This window comes from Colletotrichum godetiae (assembly GCF_030913485.1).
Source record: "Colletotrichum godetiae strain CBS 193.32 chromosome Unknown BDP55scaffold_7, whole genome shotgun sequence".
NCBI lineage: Eukaryota > Fungi > Ascomycota > Sordariomycetes > Glomerellales > Glomerellaceae > Colletotrichum > Colletotrichum godetiae.
The window spans coordinates 1,137,444-1,151,136 of record NW_026851255.1 but is presented as its reverse complement, the minus strand read 5'-3'; the positions used below and the strand labels follow the sequence as shown (position 1 = coordinate 1,151,136).

The 13,693-nt window shown below is 52.6% G+C and overlaps 5 protein-coding genes across 5 annotated transcripts; all 5 read right to left on the bottom strand.

The window, feature by feature from the left end:
• Positions 1–618: 618 nt before the first annotated feature.
• Positions 619–1,435, bottom strand: BDP55DRAFT_386613 (uncharacterized protein). The gene is made up of 2 exons (XM_060567196.1): positions 986–1,435; positions 619–678 (listed from the first exon to the last, which is right to left on the bottom strand). Exon 1 carries the CDS (start codon positions 1,310–1,312, stop codon positions 1,040–1,042), a length of 273 nt encoding a protein of 90 aa, XP_060433711.1. The 5' UTR covers positions 1,313–1,435; the 3' UTR covers positions 619–678; positions 986–1,039.
• A 4,197-nt stretch (positions 1,436–5,632) lies between these two features.
• BDP55DRAFT_652452 (uncharacterized protein) lies at positions 5,633–6,180 on the bottom strand. The gene has a single exon (XM_060574112.1). It carries the CDS (start codon positions 6,082–6,084, stop codon positions 5,794–5,796), a length of 291 nt encoding a protein of 96 aa, XP_060433710.1. The 5' UTR covers positions 6,085–6,180; the 3' UTR covers positions 5,633–5,793.
• A 2,652-nt stretch (positions 6,181–8,832) lies between these two features.
• Positions 8,833–10,074, bottom strand: BDP55DRAFT_652435 (NUDIX hydrolase domain-like protein). Its single transcript, XM_060574111.1, has one exon. It carries the CDS (start codon positions 9,789–9,791, stop codon positions 9,150–9,152), a length of 642 nt encoding a protein of 213 aa, XP_060433709.1. The 5' UTR covers positions 9,792–10,074; the 3' UTR covers positions 8,833–9,149.
• A 731-nt stretch (positions 10,075–10,805) lies between these two features.
• BDP55DRAFT_628537 (uncharacterized protein) lies at positions 10,806–11,450 on the bottom strand (the record flags this gene model as incomplete). The annotated part of the gene is made up of 1 exon (XM_060571918.1): positions 10,806–11,450. One exon carries the CDS (start codon positions 11,448–11,450, stop codon positions 10,806–10,808), a length of 645 nt encoding a protein of 214 aa, XP_060433708.1.
• A 736-nt stretch (positions 11,451–12,186) lies between these two features.
• Positions 12,187–13,645, bottom strand: BDP55DRAFT_386483 (uncharacterized protein). The gene has a single exon (XM_060567195.1). It carries the CDS (start codon positions 13,427–13,429, stop codon positions 12,260–12,262), a length of 1,170 nt encoding a protein of 389 aa, XP_060433707.1. The 5' UTR covers positions 13,430–13,645; the 3' UTR covers positions 12,187–12,259.
• Between the last annotated feature and the right edge of the window lie 48 nt (positions 13,646–13,693).

Below are 13,693 nucleotides of genomic sequence, written 5' to 3'. Positions count from 1 at the left end.
CCTTCTGACTGCCTTGCCTCAGTAAAGTGATGATGGGGAGCCCCGCGCGCAACGCCACTCGACCTGCTGAAAGCCTGAGAGGCCTGTGAAGATACAGAAGGGGGGTGTGAGCGAGGATTCCGTGACTGTAGTGACTGGTGGGGGAAGAACGATGAGATGGGCCAGAGAATCGATATCGACGAGTGAGATGTTCACGACAGGGAAGATGTCGACAACGATGAGGGGTGTAGGATGGGAGAAGAAGGGAGAGGCAAGCGAGGGCGAGGCGAGGCGGTTAGAGTCGATGACCCGGGAACTGCCCCTGTTCAGGCGGGGGGAAGATGGATAAGTGAAGTGGTAGGCAAGAGCTAGAGTCCAGCAAGGCGAGCGAACAGCAAGAAAGGTACAGTTGAGCGGAGCGCACGTACGGTGAAGAGAACTGGCGTGAGAGTGAGAGTGAGAGTGAGAGTGAAAGAGACAGAGGCGTGGGCAGGACAAGCCGGAAGACTAGGTACGGCAGGGTAGAGCGGCCGCTATGGTTCAGTGTTGCGACGGTATCCCGACCTCAAAGTTCTGGATGCCGAATGGAAACAGTGGGAATTGGCTTCGTCGCGCAGCGTATCCAACGAAATAGTGGGATTGGTTGCGACGGCAGACTCAAGTAGCGTGCAAGGATGCTGTCAGGCGGGGGAAGAGATTCTGCGACGCGGTCGCGGTGAGTGGTGTGCGGTGTGTGCGGTGTACGCCCTGTGTGTCCCCTCTTCCAAGGATGGATGACTTGCGAGCTTGATTTGGGGCGGAGGAACAGTACAAGAGGGGCCAACGAAGGACGGATGGACTTCTTCTCCTTCTTCTTTGGTTTGGCTCTCGCAAGAAAAGATGAGGCGACGGGGGGTTTGTTATGGGTTGAAATGAGATGGGACGTTTGGGAAGAGGGGAAGAAGGAAAATAGTGAATAAGGTAAAAGAGCAGGGCAGGGGGTACGTAGGCAATAGGCATAGCTTACAATGGCGGACGAGGCGGGACGAGATGGAATTGAACGTCTGAGTGGCGTGGGCGATTAGTAGCGAATGTCTACGTAGGTTCTAACTGAAGGTATGTCGAGGTTGTGGACTGTTGCCCTCGGGTATAACGGGAGACGAAGGATAAGACGGGACGGCTGAGGAATTCCAATGCGATGGCTCTGGCAATTCGTGTGTGTAGTTGTAAGAGGAAGAAGTGTACAGATATTTACAGACACCAGGAAAAGGACGGCACGCAGGATGAGGTGAGGTATTCGTAGCGCGGAACCGATGGAAGAGACGGCATTGGCAACCATGGAAGTTGGCTGCATGCGCAACTATTACCTGTCAGACCTTTCCTCAGTACGTAAGGCAGTCTGAATCAACTAGGTATAGAGCCCAATCCAATTCAGTGTGGCCGTGGGCAACGGCAGCACTTCATAGCAGACTTTCTTCGTCTTCCTCCCAAGCATCCGCAGGCCAGCCGGATGTTCAGGAAGTCCCTGGTCGAAGCTTGCGTGAACGGATGATCAACCTATGATGTATTCAAGGTCTTGGTAAGACCCTGGTTGTTCCCTTTAAAATTGGGTTTTTGTTTTTTTCTTTAAATTTCCAGTGTCCGCAGCTGCTCGTTTCCAATAGAAGGGCAAGGGACTTCTGAATTGTGGCTCCGCGCTGGGCCGGGCTCGGCTTTGCTGGGCGGATACCAGTTGTCTGGCGTCCTGCGCTTGCATCTGCCCGTGTCTTGCTGGAGATGCAGGTAGTGGTGCGAAACAGGGAGTGATGACGGTGTCAAAGTGAATGTCTTTCTCGTCTGCGTCGTGTGAGTAACCTGTGGCTACGCATAGCCGGGGATGACTGGGAATCCAGCCAAATGCGAAAAGGGAATGCGGATTAGCGTGGCGAGTGGTTGGTGGAGTTTGTATTCGTGGCAGTGTGGCTGGTGCCCGACAAGAAAGACTCTATTCGACAACCAGAGTGTCAGCAGTCTGCTTTCTGCACATGCCAAGTATCGGCAACTTGCATGTACCAACTTCATCTCCAAGCCTGCCATTCTGCATGTCTGCATGTCTGCCAATAGCTCTGTGGCTCTCTCTCGTTTTGACATGAAGCACGACGTACTCGGTACAGACAGTTGTGACAGTCTCGAATCCCGTATGGTCGCTGCCCAGGGCACACCAGGGATGTTATCGAACCATGCTTACCACCTACTCTTTATCGGGACTCGATGGCAAGCAAGACCTTGGCAGGTCTATGCGATGAGCCGCGATCCAAGGGCGTAGCCGCAGGCAATATCGGGCAATGATGCGCCTACGTGAAAGGTATGTCGTCCGTTGACGAGCACATCGTGATCCAAGTTTCGATATAGGGGCACCCTTTCTTCCTCCAGCCGTTATTGCTGGTATCCTTCTGGAAGATGAGAAGAAATGCTTCGGTAGTCACTCCAACGTGGTATCCTCCAGTACGGGCGTTATCAAGTATCATGCCGCGGCCACCAAAAGTGTCTATGTGCCGTGTCAGCGCGTCTATTGCGTCCTAGTGCCGTTGTAGTCTCAACTCTGTTCTGCCTCTTTTTGACAGATCAACGTGATCTGGTACCAAATTAGTTAGGCGATGAGCAGATCCCCCCGTCTGCCGAGCTTCGGCATACGTGCCGGACTTTTTGCCCGCCAACTGACAAATGATCAAATGCTGGTTACTGAGCAACATCTTCCAGGCCCTATCGCTCGAGTAGTGAACGATGATTGCCGGTGTAATCCTTCTTTCTGCTTATACGCAGGCATTCCGTGATCCCATACCCAAGACTCGGCCCGCAATTCATGGCTGCGGAGCCAAAACGACACCTGTTGATGTTTTCGTGGGTACGTATCATTATCGTTGAAGGCAATGCCAAAACACACGACTTGATGGGATGGCTGGACTTCTGGAGGCCTGGCATGAGTATCAAATGTCCCTGACTTTCTGTGGATGGCCGCCGCGGCGCCGAGACTTCCAAGAAGTCCAAGGACCAAACCCCAGTAAACCCTGCGTGCCCTGGCTGTCCTGTGAGATCTCCACGCCACCCTCATTGGTCCTTTGGAGAGTCATGCGCCACACTCTCTTGGAAATCGCCTTGTCCGAGTCATCTTGCGAGAATAATGGGTGTCGTCCCACTGAGATGTTTGACGGTCTGAAGGTCTGACACTTGACAGTGAGAGAGAGAGAGAGAGAGAGAGAGAGAGAGCGTGTGTGTGTGAAAGGATGAGATGCGGCGAAGGGCAACGCAACACATTACCGCTTGCTCAGAGGTCGAAAGCAGGGGAATTAGTCGTGACTCTGGAACTTGGTCGTTTGCTTGTGCACCAGTTCCCAACCGTGTGGCGCCAAACGGCCATGTTTCACTCGCACGCCCGTTTGCATCATGGCCTTCTCCATCTCCTATTCTCTCGCATTGAGACGTAATCTCTGCCATCTCAACTCTGGTGTTCCAAACCGTAAGATCCGGGCTGGCTAGGCTAACCTTGGGCTCACTGCATTGAGACTAGTGGCTGGGGTATCAACAGGGGACCACGCAGCACAGAGAGTGCAGTTCAAGGTCATGAGTGGCTCTGTTCCTTGGAACAAAGCTGTTCTAAAGCACGCCTAATCGGAAAAGAGGTACACTTATTGCGGAAGGAGGGTCTTTTGGCTTCTTGACTCGACATGGGAAACCCCAGGGCAGCAATATGCCACGAACTGGCCAGCGACTTGCGAGCGGTGAAAATGGCAGGGCTGACGATGGCTGTTGAAGAAGGGTATCGAGGGTATCCTGGCGGGTTTGAGTACGATACTCTGCGATCTGTAGGCTCTTTGATTGAGGCCCAATAATGAGGTACCCATGGAATCCATCGTTGAGCTCGGATTGCTATGCTACACTCTGTATTCTGAATGTTCTCGCAATACTTTTGACTCCGGGTAGGCACTGTAGAGAGTTGCTGGCTCACTCGAGAACTCTGAGTCCCCTGCAGCAGCCACCGCGGCGGCCGTTGAACAAAAATGCCAAGAGACACTTGTGTACGGAGTAGTCCCGGGTTGAGAAGCAGCGGAAGATTCACACCCGGCAGTGTGGGGAGGCGGAGATAGGGACAGTAAGCTTGTCAGCGCGCCAGGGCGGGCCGGTGCCTGATAGACGACCCTTAAAAGGGAGATGGGGATGATGATGACGGCACCTTTTTGCTGGGTGCGGCTGTCTGACATGGCAGCCAGTCAAGGGCCAGAGTCTCGAGGGCCACAGCATCCTGGGGGCGCCCAAGACAGGTATTTTGCTCGCAGCTTTTGGTTGACAGGCTTTTGCCATTTCGTAAGGGAGGGGTTGGCTATGACCTAGCAGATCGCAGACGCATCACTGCAACAGAGTGCGAGTCAACCAGAGATGCGCGTGTAAGGCAGGTCTCGTGTCCGGGTCGGTCTGGCGAGGCCATTAGATCAAGGCACAGAACAAACTCCAGAGTCTTCCTGGATTCGGAGAGATGGGTGAGTGAGTGCGAGCAGGCCTGCGGCAGGTTGGTCGCCCGTCGACGAAACAAGGCTCTAGCGCGAGATTTGGAGGTCGACAAGAAACAGTAGCGCGGTTATGCGGCATGCAGTTGGTTGCGAGTGGGTTGGTAGTACCGCAAGTAGCATAGCATGTGGTGTCTTGTGTCTTGTAAGTGCATGTGTGAGGATGAGTCTACGAGGTCGATGTCGAGCTAGCAACAGTCGAATAGATCAAGTTGTGAGCTGTGTGTTCCTCCAGTGCCTCCCCCTAGGTTGAGCTTAGCTGGGCGTCCACGTCTTGCTGGGCAAGGCGGGAAGGAAATCAAGGACAAGCCGACGCAAAGTGCGTCACCGCATTCATGGAGAGTGTTGAGCAGAGTTCTGGCAAGGGGTCTGAGGGTTCGAACTTCGCGGGTGAACCGAAGCAAAATCCAGACGCAGATCCGAGCGAGGCTTCTTGGAATAGACTCGAAGTCATCGCATGGTTCGAGTTCGTTTTCTCGCCTCCCCACGCGAAATAAGGTCAGCTAGTAGAGTTTATCTCTCGTCTCCTCAAGGACGGACTTCCGAGGGTTCGGCAGGGCCGGAAGGTCCACATTAGCGGTCGGTCGTCTTCCGAAGCCGGCCAAAAAAAAAAAAAAAATCATTGTTAGCTGATGGATGCATTTCAGGACTAGATGAAATCGAACACACACAAAGTAGCGAGGATGGGGAGGGGAAACCGGCAAAGGAACAGACATGCTGACTGATGACCGATGACCGAGGGATCATGAGCGGAAAGGGAAAGAAGCATATGGGGATTGAAAAAGTCGACTGGGAAGGTGTGGGGAAGTCGGCATCCACCACTCCAGCTGGCTGCAGCCAATGCCATGAATTCAAGATCGAGGATCGACGCCGCTGAGGTCATCAGCAGCTGGAGAGTGGGGCCGCGTGAGTCGCGGATTCGTAACCTCCTGCACCTCTGAGGAAGGTGCGGAGGAGTACGGAGTACCTACATAGTATGTACGAATAGGTATGCACATGCAGGCAGTTGTGCGGCATCTTGCTCCTGCTCCGCGAGAGTGCCGGCCAGCCGCAATTGATTGCATCAAGAAAGAGGCGGGAAGCAAGCAGCCACATATTCAAGTTTCAACAGGAAAGAAGCACAAGATTGAGGAAGCAGGTAAGAGTCACGGCAACATATTTCCGCATCGTCACTTCCACTTTTCAGGTTCACTGCAGGCTGAGGGACTTTGGTACTTTCGCAATGTCAGTAGGTGAGGTAGGTACATTTGACGTGCCTGCCACAAGCACTTTGGCACTTCCGCATCCGTGACGCCTACTCTGCTGCATTGGACTCCGCGGAAAGCTCGCCGCAATGCGACGTTGCTGCTGTCATGTTCATTGTCATCCGTGATAATAACGCACTATCCGATTTCTCACTTCTCCCCAAATGGCAACGACGCATTGTCAATGTCAATCCGCGTCCAATTGCGGCGGTCAGGGTCGAATCGTCCCATATTGCCATCTGGCGGGCGTAAAAGGCCACTGGGTAAGATCCGTACAGTCTACAGATTACAGTCTGAGTCGCCAAAAAACAATAAACAAACCCAGCTGGCATTATTGCCATGGGTCACCAACTATCAATCAAGGCACACGCAGAGTCGTATCCGAATCTTGGGACTAACGAGCCACCCGAGCTAGCTCACCGCAAATCTTCACGACAACAAACGACGAGTCCCATCATCCATAGGCTTGCCTCCCGTCAGTGTCACCCAGCACAAGGCGAACTAGTAGAAGGGATGCCTCCGCAAAGTGACTCGCCACAGCTTACCTGAGTACTCGCCTGTCAAGCCTCATCAAAAGGACTGGACGATGCGATATTGGGCTGGAGTCCTTGGAAAAACCTGAGACCAACACCAAGATATCGTGGGTACTCACTACTGTGCCTCATCGATCCACAAAGTCCCTGGTTCTTTACATCATGAGCCATCAAAGTTTTGCAGACCCCACGTCGTTCTTCAGTAGTTCACTCGTACACGGATACTTCCTCCTCCTCCTTCGCGGGGTGTCTTGGATGTAGGCGCCGATCATGGCTTTTCAAACCCCGGCATGCTAATAACCAACTTCAGCGGAGCCCAATAAACAGCCTCATCAACCATCCCACCACATCCACATTGCTGGTACGGATACAGCCTACGAATACAGAGCATCTCCACTCCATAATAGATCATCTTTTCTCTCCGGTTCTGCCTCCGACTGGGGACGTTGGGACTCAACGCCCAACGACCCCTCATCGCTCAAGTTCGAGACTCTGTTCTGTTTCCTCGCCGGCTTCCCCAATATGGCAACGCCAGCGGCCACTTTTACTGCGCTCGCCTCATTCGTGTCATCCGCTGCCCGTTTCTGTCAGATCTACGCCATGGAATCGACTGTCAGCGACGGATTCCATCTCCTCGAGATTTCCCCCTGGCAATGATTCCGCCCCAGTCATTGGGACCTCGCGCTAGGAACCTGACTAACCGTGCTAATTTTCCCCTACGCTGCTACGCGGGCGGAGGACAACGGTTTGGGCAGCCCTGATTATCGTATGCGTCGGGCATTACCGATCATCACAGTAGCGCCATTTACCTAGGTCTGAAGCTATGGAGAAAGCAGCTGGCCTCAACACTACAACGCTATCCGTACGGATACCTTGACAGAGTACGGATAACTGCGTAAGCTACCTTACGCTGCCACGGCAGTCTGCACCACCGAGCCAGAGCCGCAAATGACGATGTAAATCCGCCACGGGCGCTGTCCGGGCCGTGTAAGGCGCTTAGTGGGCTGTCTATAGAGGGCTAGACCCGTGCCCCCGGAGCTCCGGCATGACCGGTGGCATTCGTACTCTGAGGCTTCTGAGCTCCATCAGGTCGTGTCGGAAGCTCGTTTGACGCGGTACGCTGCTACCAAGCTACGGCCCTACGCAACTTGAATAGAGACGAGCAACAAAGCCGCTGCGCTATCGCGTTCGGCATGATATTGACAAGTCATCACCTCCAGTGGAACGCCCTGCTAGGTAATTGCCGTCAAATTGTTATTGCTCCACGTTCAAACAAGATGCATTAGATCGGCAAAGGCCCCAAAGCCTTTGCCTTGCTCTCGCTTAGACCCTGGAGTGAACCCGACGGACGAACTACCCCTGAATCGAGCAGGGCCGTCTGCCAAGTTTGTCGAGCCTTTTCTTTCGACTTGCAGAATGCATGCACTTTTGGTGCCTGAATCACCGATGTTGCGAATTCTGCGCCTCAATCTACCGCCGGCGTCGGGCCGCAGTAGTGCTTCCTCGGCCCAATGCGCGCAGCAAAACGCTGTCTCGCGTCGGCTCCGCCCTGGCGCCGGCAACTCTCGCCCGAAGATCAGCATTTCACACAAACACCATAGAGTGACGATCATGACCGTGTTTGGGAGCATCACAGGCTTCTTTTGATTTCTCGAAAGTAAGGAGTATTTCGGTAGGATCAGAGCTAACTTGGCAAGGTGGTGAATGTAATTCATAGGTAAATAGCAGCTTGACGGCGATCACTCCCACAATTACTCGCGCTGAATCTTACAACCCATCATGTTTGAAGCAATTTGCGCTGATTGGTCTGACCACTGTTGTAAAAGCTCCGATTGCTCGAAAGACTCAAGAAGAATCCAGCCGCCACGTTGCAGCCCTTCGTAGACGTGAGGGTGTCGATGAGGCGTCAGCTGACGCTCATGAATCTGCCACTGCAACATGAAAGCCGCGATGACCTCTGAACCCCCACCTCTCACTATCATATCTTCATAGTCAGCCGACTCGGGGTATCAAACATCATTTCAGCCAGCTGCCTCCCTATTCGCTTCTAGATACCTTATCTTCCGTTCAGGAGAGCCTTTGAGCGCAGATACCCGTGTCACTTGCCAAAGTGCGCAGATGCGCGGTCTAGCTGCCATGGTGAAGCTTTCTCTGCTCAGCCTCGTGGAATGGCTCAACGCCGATGAGGGAAACTTCCAGTACGCCATGCTTTCTTGAGAAATTCTATTTCTCTTTCTTTTCTCTCGTATGACATGGTCAGCGGCTAACACTCGTCGGGGCTCTATAGCACCAGGTTGTTTTTCCTTATGGCGACAGTTGCCGTCAGCACCCTGTCTATTATGAAAGGACTCGGGCTCCGACAGGGGCGCGTTACTGGGCAGGACTCTGAACTGAGGGTCATGGTGCTGTGAGCAATGGGGATGATTTATAGTTTTGATGGGTTGAATTGGATGATTGGTATTGGTGGTTACTCACCTAGGTATTCCGGGAATGCCTAACGATTATGATGTGTAAAGACTCCAATGGTTAACAAAGATTCACGAGAGAGAGTTGTCCTACATAAGAGGAGAATGCCAAATTGACTTAGATGGAGGTGTTTTGTGTATCCGCGTTGTATGTTGGCTCGAGTATGACTTCTAGTTCTAGCTAAAATGGGATATGCTTGTCTCCTTCGCTTCACGCAATCAACATATCTTGTCTTCGGAACCGAAGCAATACCAGTGCCGTAGTCCTGTTTGTTCTTTCACATCCTCTTTTCATCAGCCCCGTCTACTAGTGTTTTTGTAGTCATTCGTCGTCGACGAGATCAAGAGGACGATCAAGGTCACCATCGTCAACATCTCCCCAAGACCCATCAACCCTTCGTCTGCCCTCTAAACCCCCTCCTCCCTCCTCCTCCGAAACCCATCAAGAATCAATCTCGCCATCTGCCCGTTCGTAATTGGAATCTGCCTCTCCCTAACCCTCTCCATCCTAACCTCCTCCTCAGAAGCCCACACATAATCACAATGCTCCTCAGGATCGATCCTAACCCTCTCCTCCACCCCCTTTTCTCCATCTTCCCTCACTCTTACCTCAAACGCAAACCGACAAAACAACCTCGTCCCACTCCGATTCGTAAACACGCTCCCAGGCTCCCTCTCCTCCCCCTCGCTCACGACCCTAACAATCTCCCCGGCCTCAAGACCAGCCTCCTCCCACAGCTCGCGCGCACAGGCGGCGAAGAGGCTCGCGTCCTCCGGGTCTGCGGCGCCGCCGGGTGTCTCCCAGCGTAGGGGCATGCTGTCGTGGGCTGCGCGCTGGAGGAGGAGGATTTTGTTGGTTGAGGCGGAGAAGACTAGGGCGCCTGTTGCGAGGCCGTCCCAGGATTTGGAGTTGGTTGTGAGCCAGGTTGTTGCGGGGACGTTGTAGGGTTCTAGGGAAGGGGGGTAGAGGAGGTTGAAGGTTGGCGGTGGGGGGCGTGGTGATGGTTGAGGTTGTTGAGCGGTTTGAGCGGTTTCGGGGTTGGCTGCCATGGTGGTGGTGGTGGTGGTAGTGGTGGCAGTGGTGCCTTTGGTGCTTTCGTTTGCAATGATGTCTTGTGCTTGAATGAAGAAGTGACGAGAGGAGGGGGAAGTTCTGTTCTTGTTACATACGAGATGAAATGAGGTGAAGTCGTGCTACGTTGTGCGGATGCGGAATGAAGCTTGTTTTGTGGGGGGTTTTTTGGTGTTCGGTTCCGGTATTGCGGCTGACGATGGCCGCCTTGCGGGCTGACTTGAAGGCAGATTCGGCGCTGGTGCCTGGGACGTGAAACAGACTCCCGTATAACGACTTTCCGATTGTTTAAATCATTTGGGGATGCCGCCACTAGGGTAGGTGCCCGGTAGGCGTCAAAGTCGCGATTGCGTTGAGTCAATTATGGTGGGTGTTGTACTTGCAGTCTCGTAATGTTGGAATTCTACCTCAACGGTCTTGGACGATCGATGTTTCAGGGCAGTCACATGTTGAGAGAACTATTTGGCATTAGAGCGCTCGTGTTTGAACAATACTGGACATTAATTGAAGTTTGTTGTTTTACGAGATCTCCTTCGCATGGGTGGCATCGACATGCAGGTCAACAACAAGGGCGCCTTCAGGCAGACAGACATCCACGCTGGAGATTCAGGAGAGAGAACTTTCACGGAAAAAAAGACTGATATCCTGTGGTAGTCTTGTTGTCAGCTGCGTCGTAATAGACTGTTAGTCATTTCGCTACTCAGATCAAATGTCAATCTGCTCATAACACCCTCCTCAGTTGAAAGCCTATGAGAACATTTCCCTACACTACTATTCACAGCTCCAAGATACTCAATCCTTGCCGTTGAATCTTCCAACATTCACTCTGGACCCTGCGTCGATCTCATCATGGTGTCTCCTACTCCACTTCGCCTACTAGAGGATTTCCAAGAACGACAGGCTCGTGAAAAGTCTCCAAGAAGACGAGCTTATCTTCATGCCCTAACGACGATATTACTGTTACTATTTTCTTTACTTGATAGGATGTATATTTACTCCCATTGTCCACTAGTTGCGACTCGACGGGAACCTCTTCTCCAGTCCCGAGGCACATCAGCTCCTTCATCCCGAGGAACCTCAGCAGCACCAAGTAGCCTCGGTCGCACTTCACCAGGGGACAAAGGCACCCAAATCGCTTCCTCAGTAGCAGCTCCAGCAGCTGGATTATTGCAATCTCCCCAAGCTGCAGCCACTCGATTAGCAGGCCTCTCCTCACCGCACACAGGAGCAGCAGTAGGATACACTCTGCCCTGCTCACCACCACCGGGCTCACGCGCAACAGGCTCAACCAACTCTCCCTCCATAGTCTCCTCCTCCTCCACGATGCCCCCCTCTCCAGGATGGAACTGGTTCGGCCGCAGGCAGCGCCGATGTCTCCCGCCATGACGCCTCTTCCTCCCCTTCCTCTCCATCCAGACGTCATCCCTCCAAGGTCGACTTTCAAGGTCCAGCTCTAGGTACCGCGCGACCTTGCCCATGATGCCGGTAGGTGTGTGGTCTTTCTTAACTTGTGGATATACTAGGCACTCTTCGCCGCAGGGAACATCATGGGGTGAGTTGCGGGCTCGCCTGACTGTTCTTAGTCGGCCCCATGAGGGGCTGCCCTCGCCCTCTGTGGGTTGTGGGGGTTCGTTCATGTAGTATGATTTTAAGTCAAGTAGTTCTCCCCAGTGATTTGTGATGTTCTTGAAGATTGGGTTATGCAAAACATTTCGGGGAAGGCGCGACTGGCTTTATAAACAGCAACATTATCAATAGATTCACTGTTTCGAGAGGGCGTAGGGCAAGTTATGGTGTTATCCTCACGTCACACATTCACTCCAAGTCGACGACTTCATTGATGAGATATGGACATCTGATTGCTGTATGCTAACCCTGCTTGCTATCCTCTAGCCTTGCATGTCCACCTCAGGGAGTAGCCGTAACTCCCATGCCCTTTTCCCCGGTAATTCCATTCCTTGTCCTGAGTATCAATGCTATCCGAGACCATAATCACTTGTTCCAATGCCACCTTAAACCAAACCCTGCCGAAAGGTGACAAACTAGGCTGTCATTATGGCGAGGGTAGAAAGAAAATCATGCTTCTCTTGCAAGAGACCAATGCACTACTGCTAATATACAAGCGGTGTGTATTAAGGTGCAGATCTCGTGAGAGAGATAGAGAGGAAGAAGAAATGCCGTTACCGATAAAGAAAGAAGTATCAATGCTGAAAGGCGAAAGTCGAATGCCGTGCCAAAAGAAAGGAGCGTCGTTATACCAGCTTGATTGTTGTCGCCTAGTCGTGACCAAAGCGCAGTGAATGTGGAAAGGCCAAAAGCAAGGTCGACCAAAACCAGTCGGTACCAAGGCTTCAAAGAAGTCCAGGATATCCTTTGAATTTTAGCGGCGATCCAGAAACAAACAGGTACTCAAAGACGCCCAAAAGACTCAGTTCAGTACCCATGCTCAAGCATCTGGTGTTCCAAGAACACTCACTCTATAGTGCCGAAGAGGAGTCGGGGTTTGGGGGGTCTGGGGATCCTCGTGATTCTCAGGGTCAACGTTGGTGATAGTCGTACCGCCATTGGTGGGAGTCTGGGGATCCTCATAATCGTTGACGGTGTTGGTCGTACCAGTATGGGTGGGGGTATCGGGATCGTAGAGGTTGTCAGAGAGGTTGATAGTACCGCTACTGGGAGGGGCAGGGCCACCGGTAGTAGACGTGTGAGGACTCTCGACATTAAGCATGCGATGCTCGTATGACGGCTGTCCGGGGGAGTCGATGACCAGTCTAAAGACACTGGCCTGGCCCGGCAGGTAAATGTTGGCGTGAGGAATAGCCGTGTTGTGGTTGGAGATGTGAGGTAGGGGCTGCTGCTGTACGGGCTGCTGCTGTTGCGGCTGCCCAGTGGGAATGGCTGTGACAGGATCAGGGTTGCCGTTTTGGTTGTTATTGTGCTGGGCATTATCTATGCTCTGAGATTCCTCGTCACCGTCAAACTCCTCGTCGCCGTCAAAGGGTATGAACTCAATGCCACCATGAGAAGGAACCGGGGTGTGCCCAGGGACCAGATCATATGGCGAGATCTGCATAGCCTGATATGGGTCAAGGATCTGCAGGTATTGGTCTTCCTTCCACTCCTCATATACATGATCAACTATCTTCTTCACACGCTCAGAGAGGGTGGACAGGATCTCGGGAGCGTTATCGATGGTCTTGTTGTAGAAGGCAGCGAGCACATCGACGAGGATCTGGAAACTCATCGTGGCGTCCTGGACCTTGCCCTTCAGCTTCGAGTTCTCACTATCGAGACCAAGGAGTGTCTTGATAGCATGGCGAAGCTCAGCTCGGAGAAGGCGATTCTTAATCTGAAGCCTGTCTCGATCCCGGTTCAAAACCAGAGCCACGTCTTGAATGTCTGAGACCTGTCGGAACAGGTTCTCGCTCTGGGCTGCAGTATGCTGAAGTGCCTTATTCAAGCGCAGGATGTCGTCTCGTAATCTAACGTTTTCCTCCAAGGCGAGACCGGCGGTGCTGATGGCATCCCCCATTTTATCCACTTTCTCTTTGAGCTGCTCCTTCTCTGTCTTGAGCTGAGCGTTTTCAGCCTGAATAGCCTGAAGCTTTTGCTCCATTTCGTGACAGCCGTCGGTGCCGAAAGGAGTGGTGGTCGTGGTCTGTGGAAGAAAGAAGTTAGAATCAAAGGATTGAGAAGGGGGCTTTTTATAGATACTGGTGAGCCCATCGGTGGAACACAATCAGTAAAACGAGCGGATATCAGTAACATGAGATGAACACAGGATGTGAAGAAGGAGATATGGTGATTCTTTCTGGCATCCAAATCCGTTTACTGATTGGGGAACTGAAAGAAGAAGATAAAAGGAGACTCACAGTGCTGG

What these genes read in the sequence shown, in the direction of transcription:
- BDP55DRAFT_652452 (XM_060574112.1), bottom strand. Translation starts at nt 6,084, where the DNA reads ATGGCAATAATGCCAGCTGGGTTTGTTTATTGTTTTTTGGCGACTCAG.
- BDP55DRAFT_386613 (XM_060567196.1), bottom strand. Translation starts at nt 1,312, where the DNA reads ATGCAGCCAACTTCCATGGTTGCCAATGCCGTCTCTTCCATCGGTTCC.
- BDP55DRAFT_386483 (XM_060567195.1), bottom strand. Translation starts at nt 13,429, where the DNA reads ATGGAGCAAAAGCTTCAGGCTATTCAGGCTGAAAACGCTCAGCTCAAG.
- BDP55DRAFT_652435 (XM_060574111.1), bottom strand. Translation starts at nt 9,791, where the DNA reads ATGGCAGCCAACCCCGAAACCGCTCAAACCGCTCAACAACCTCAACCA.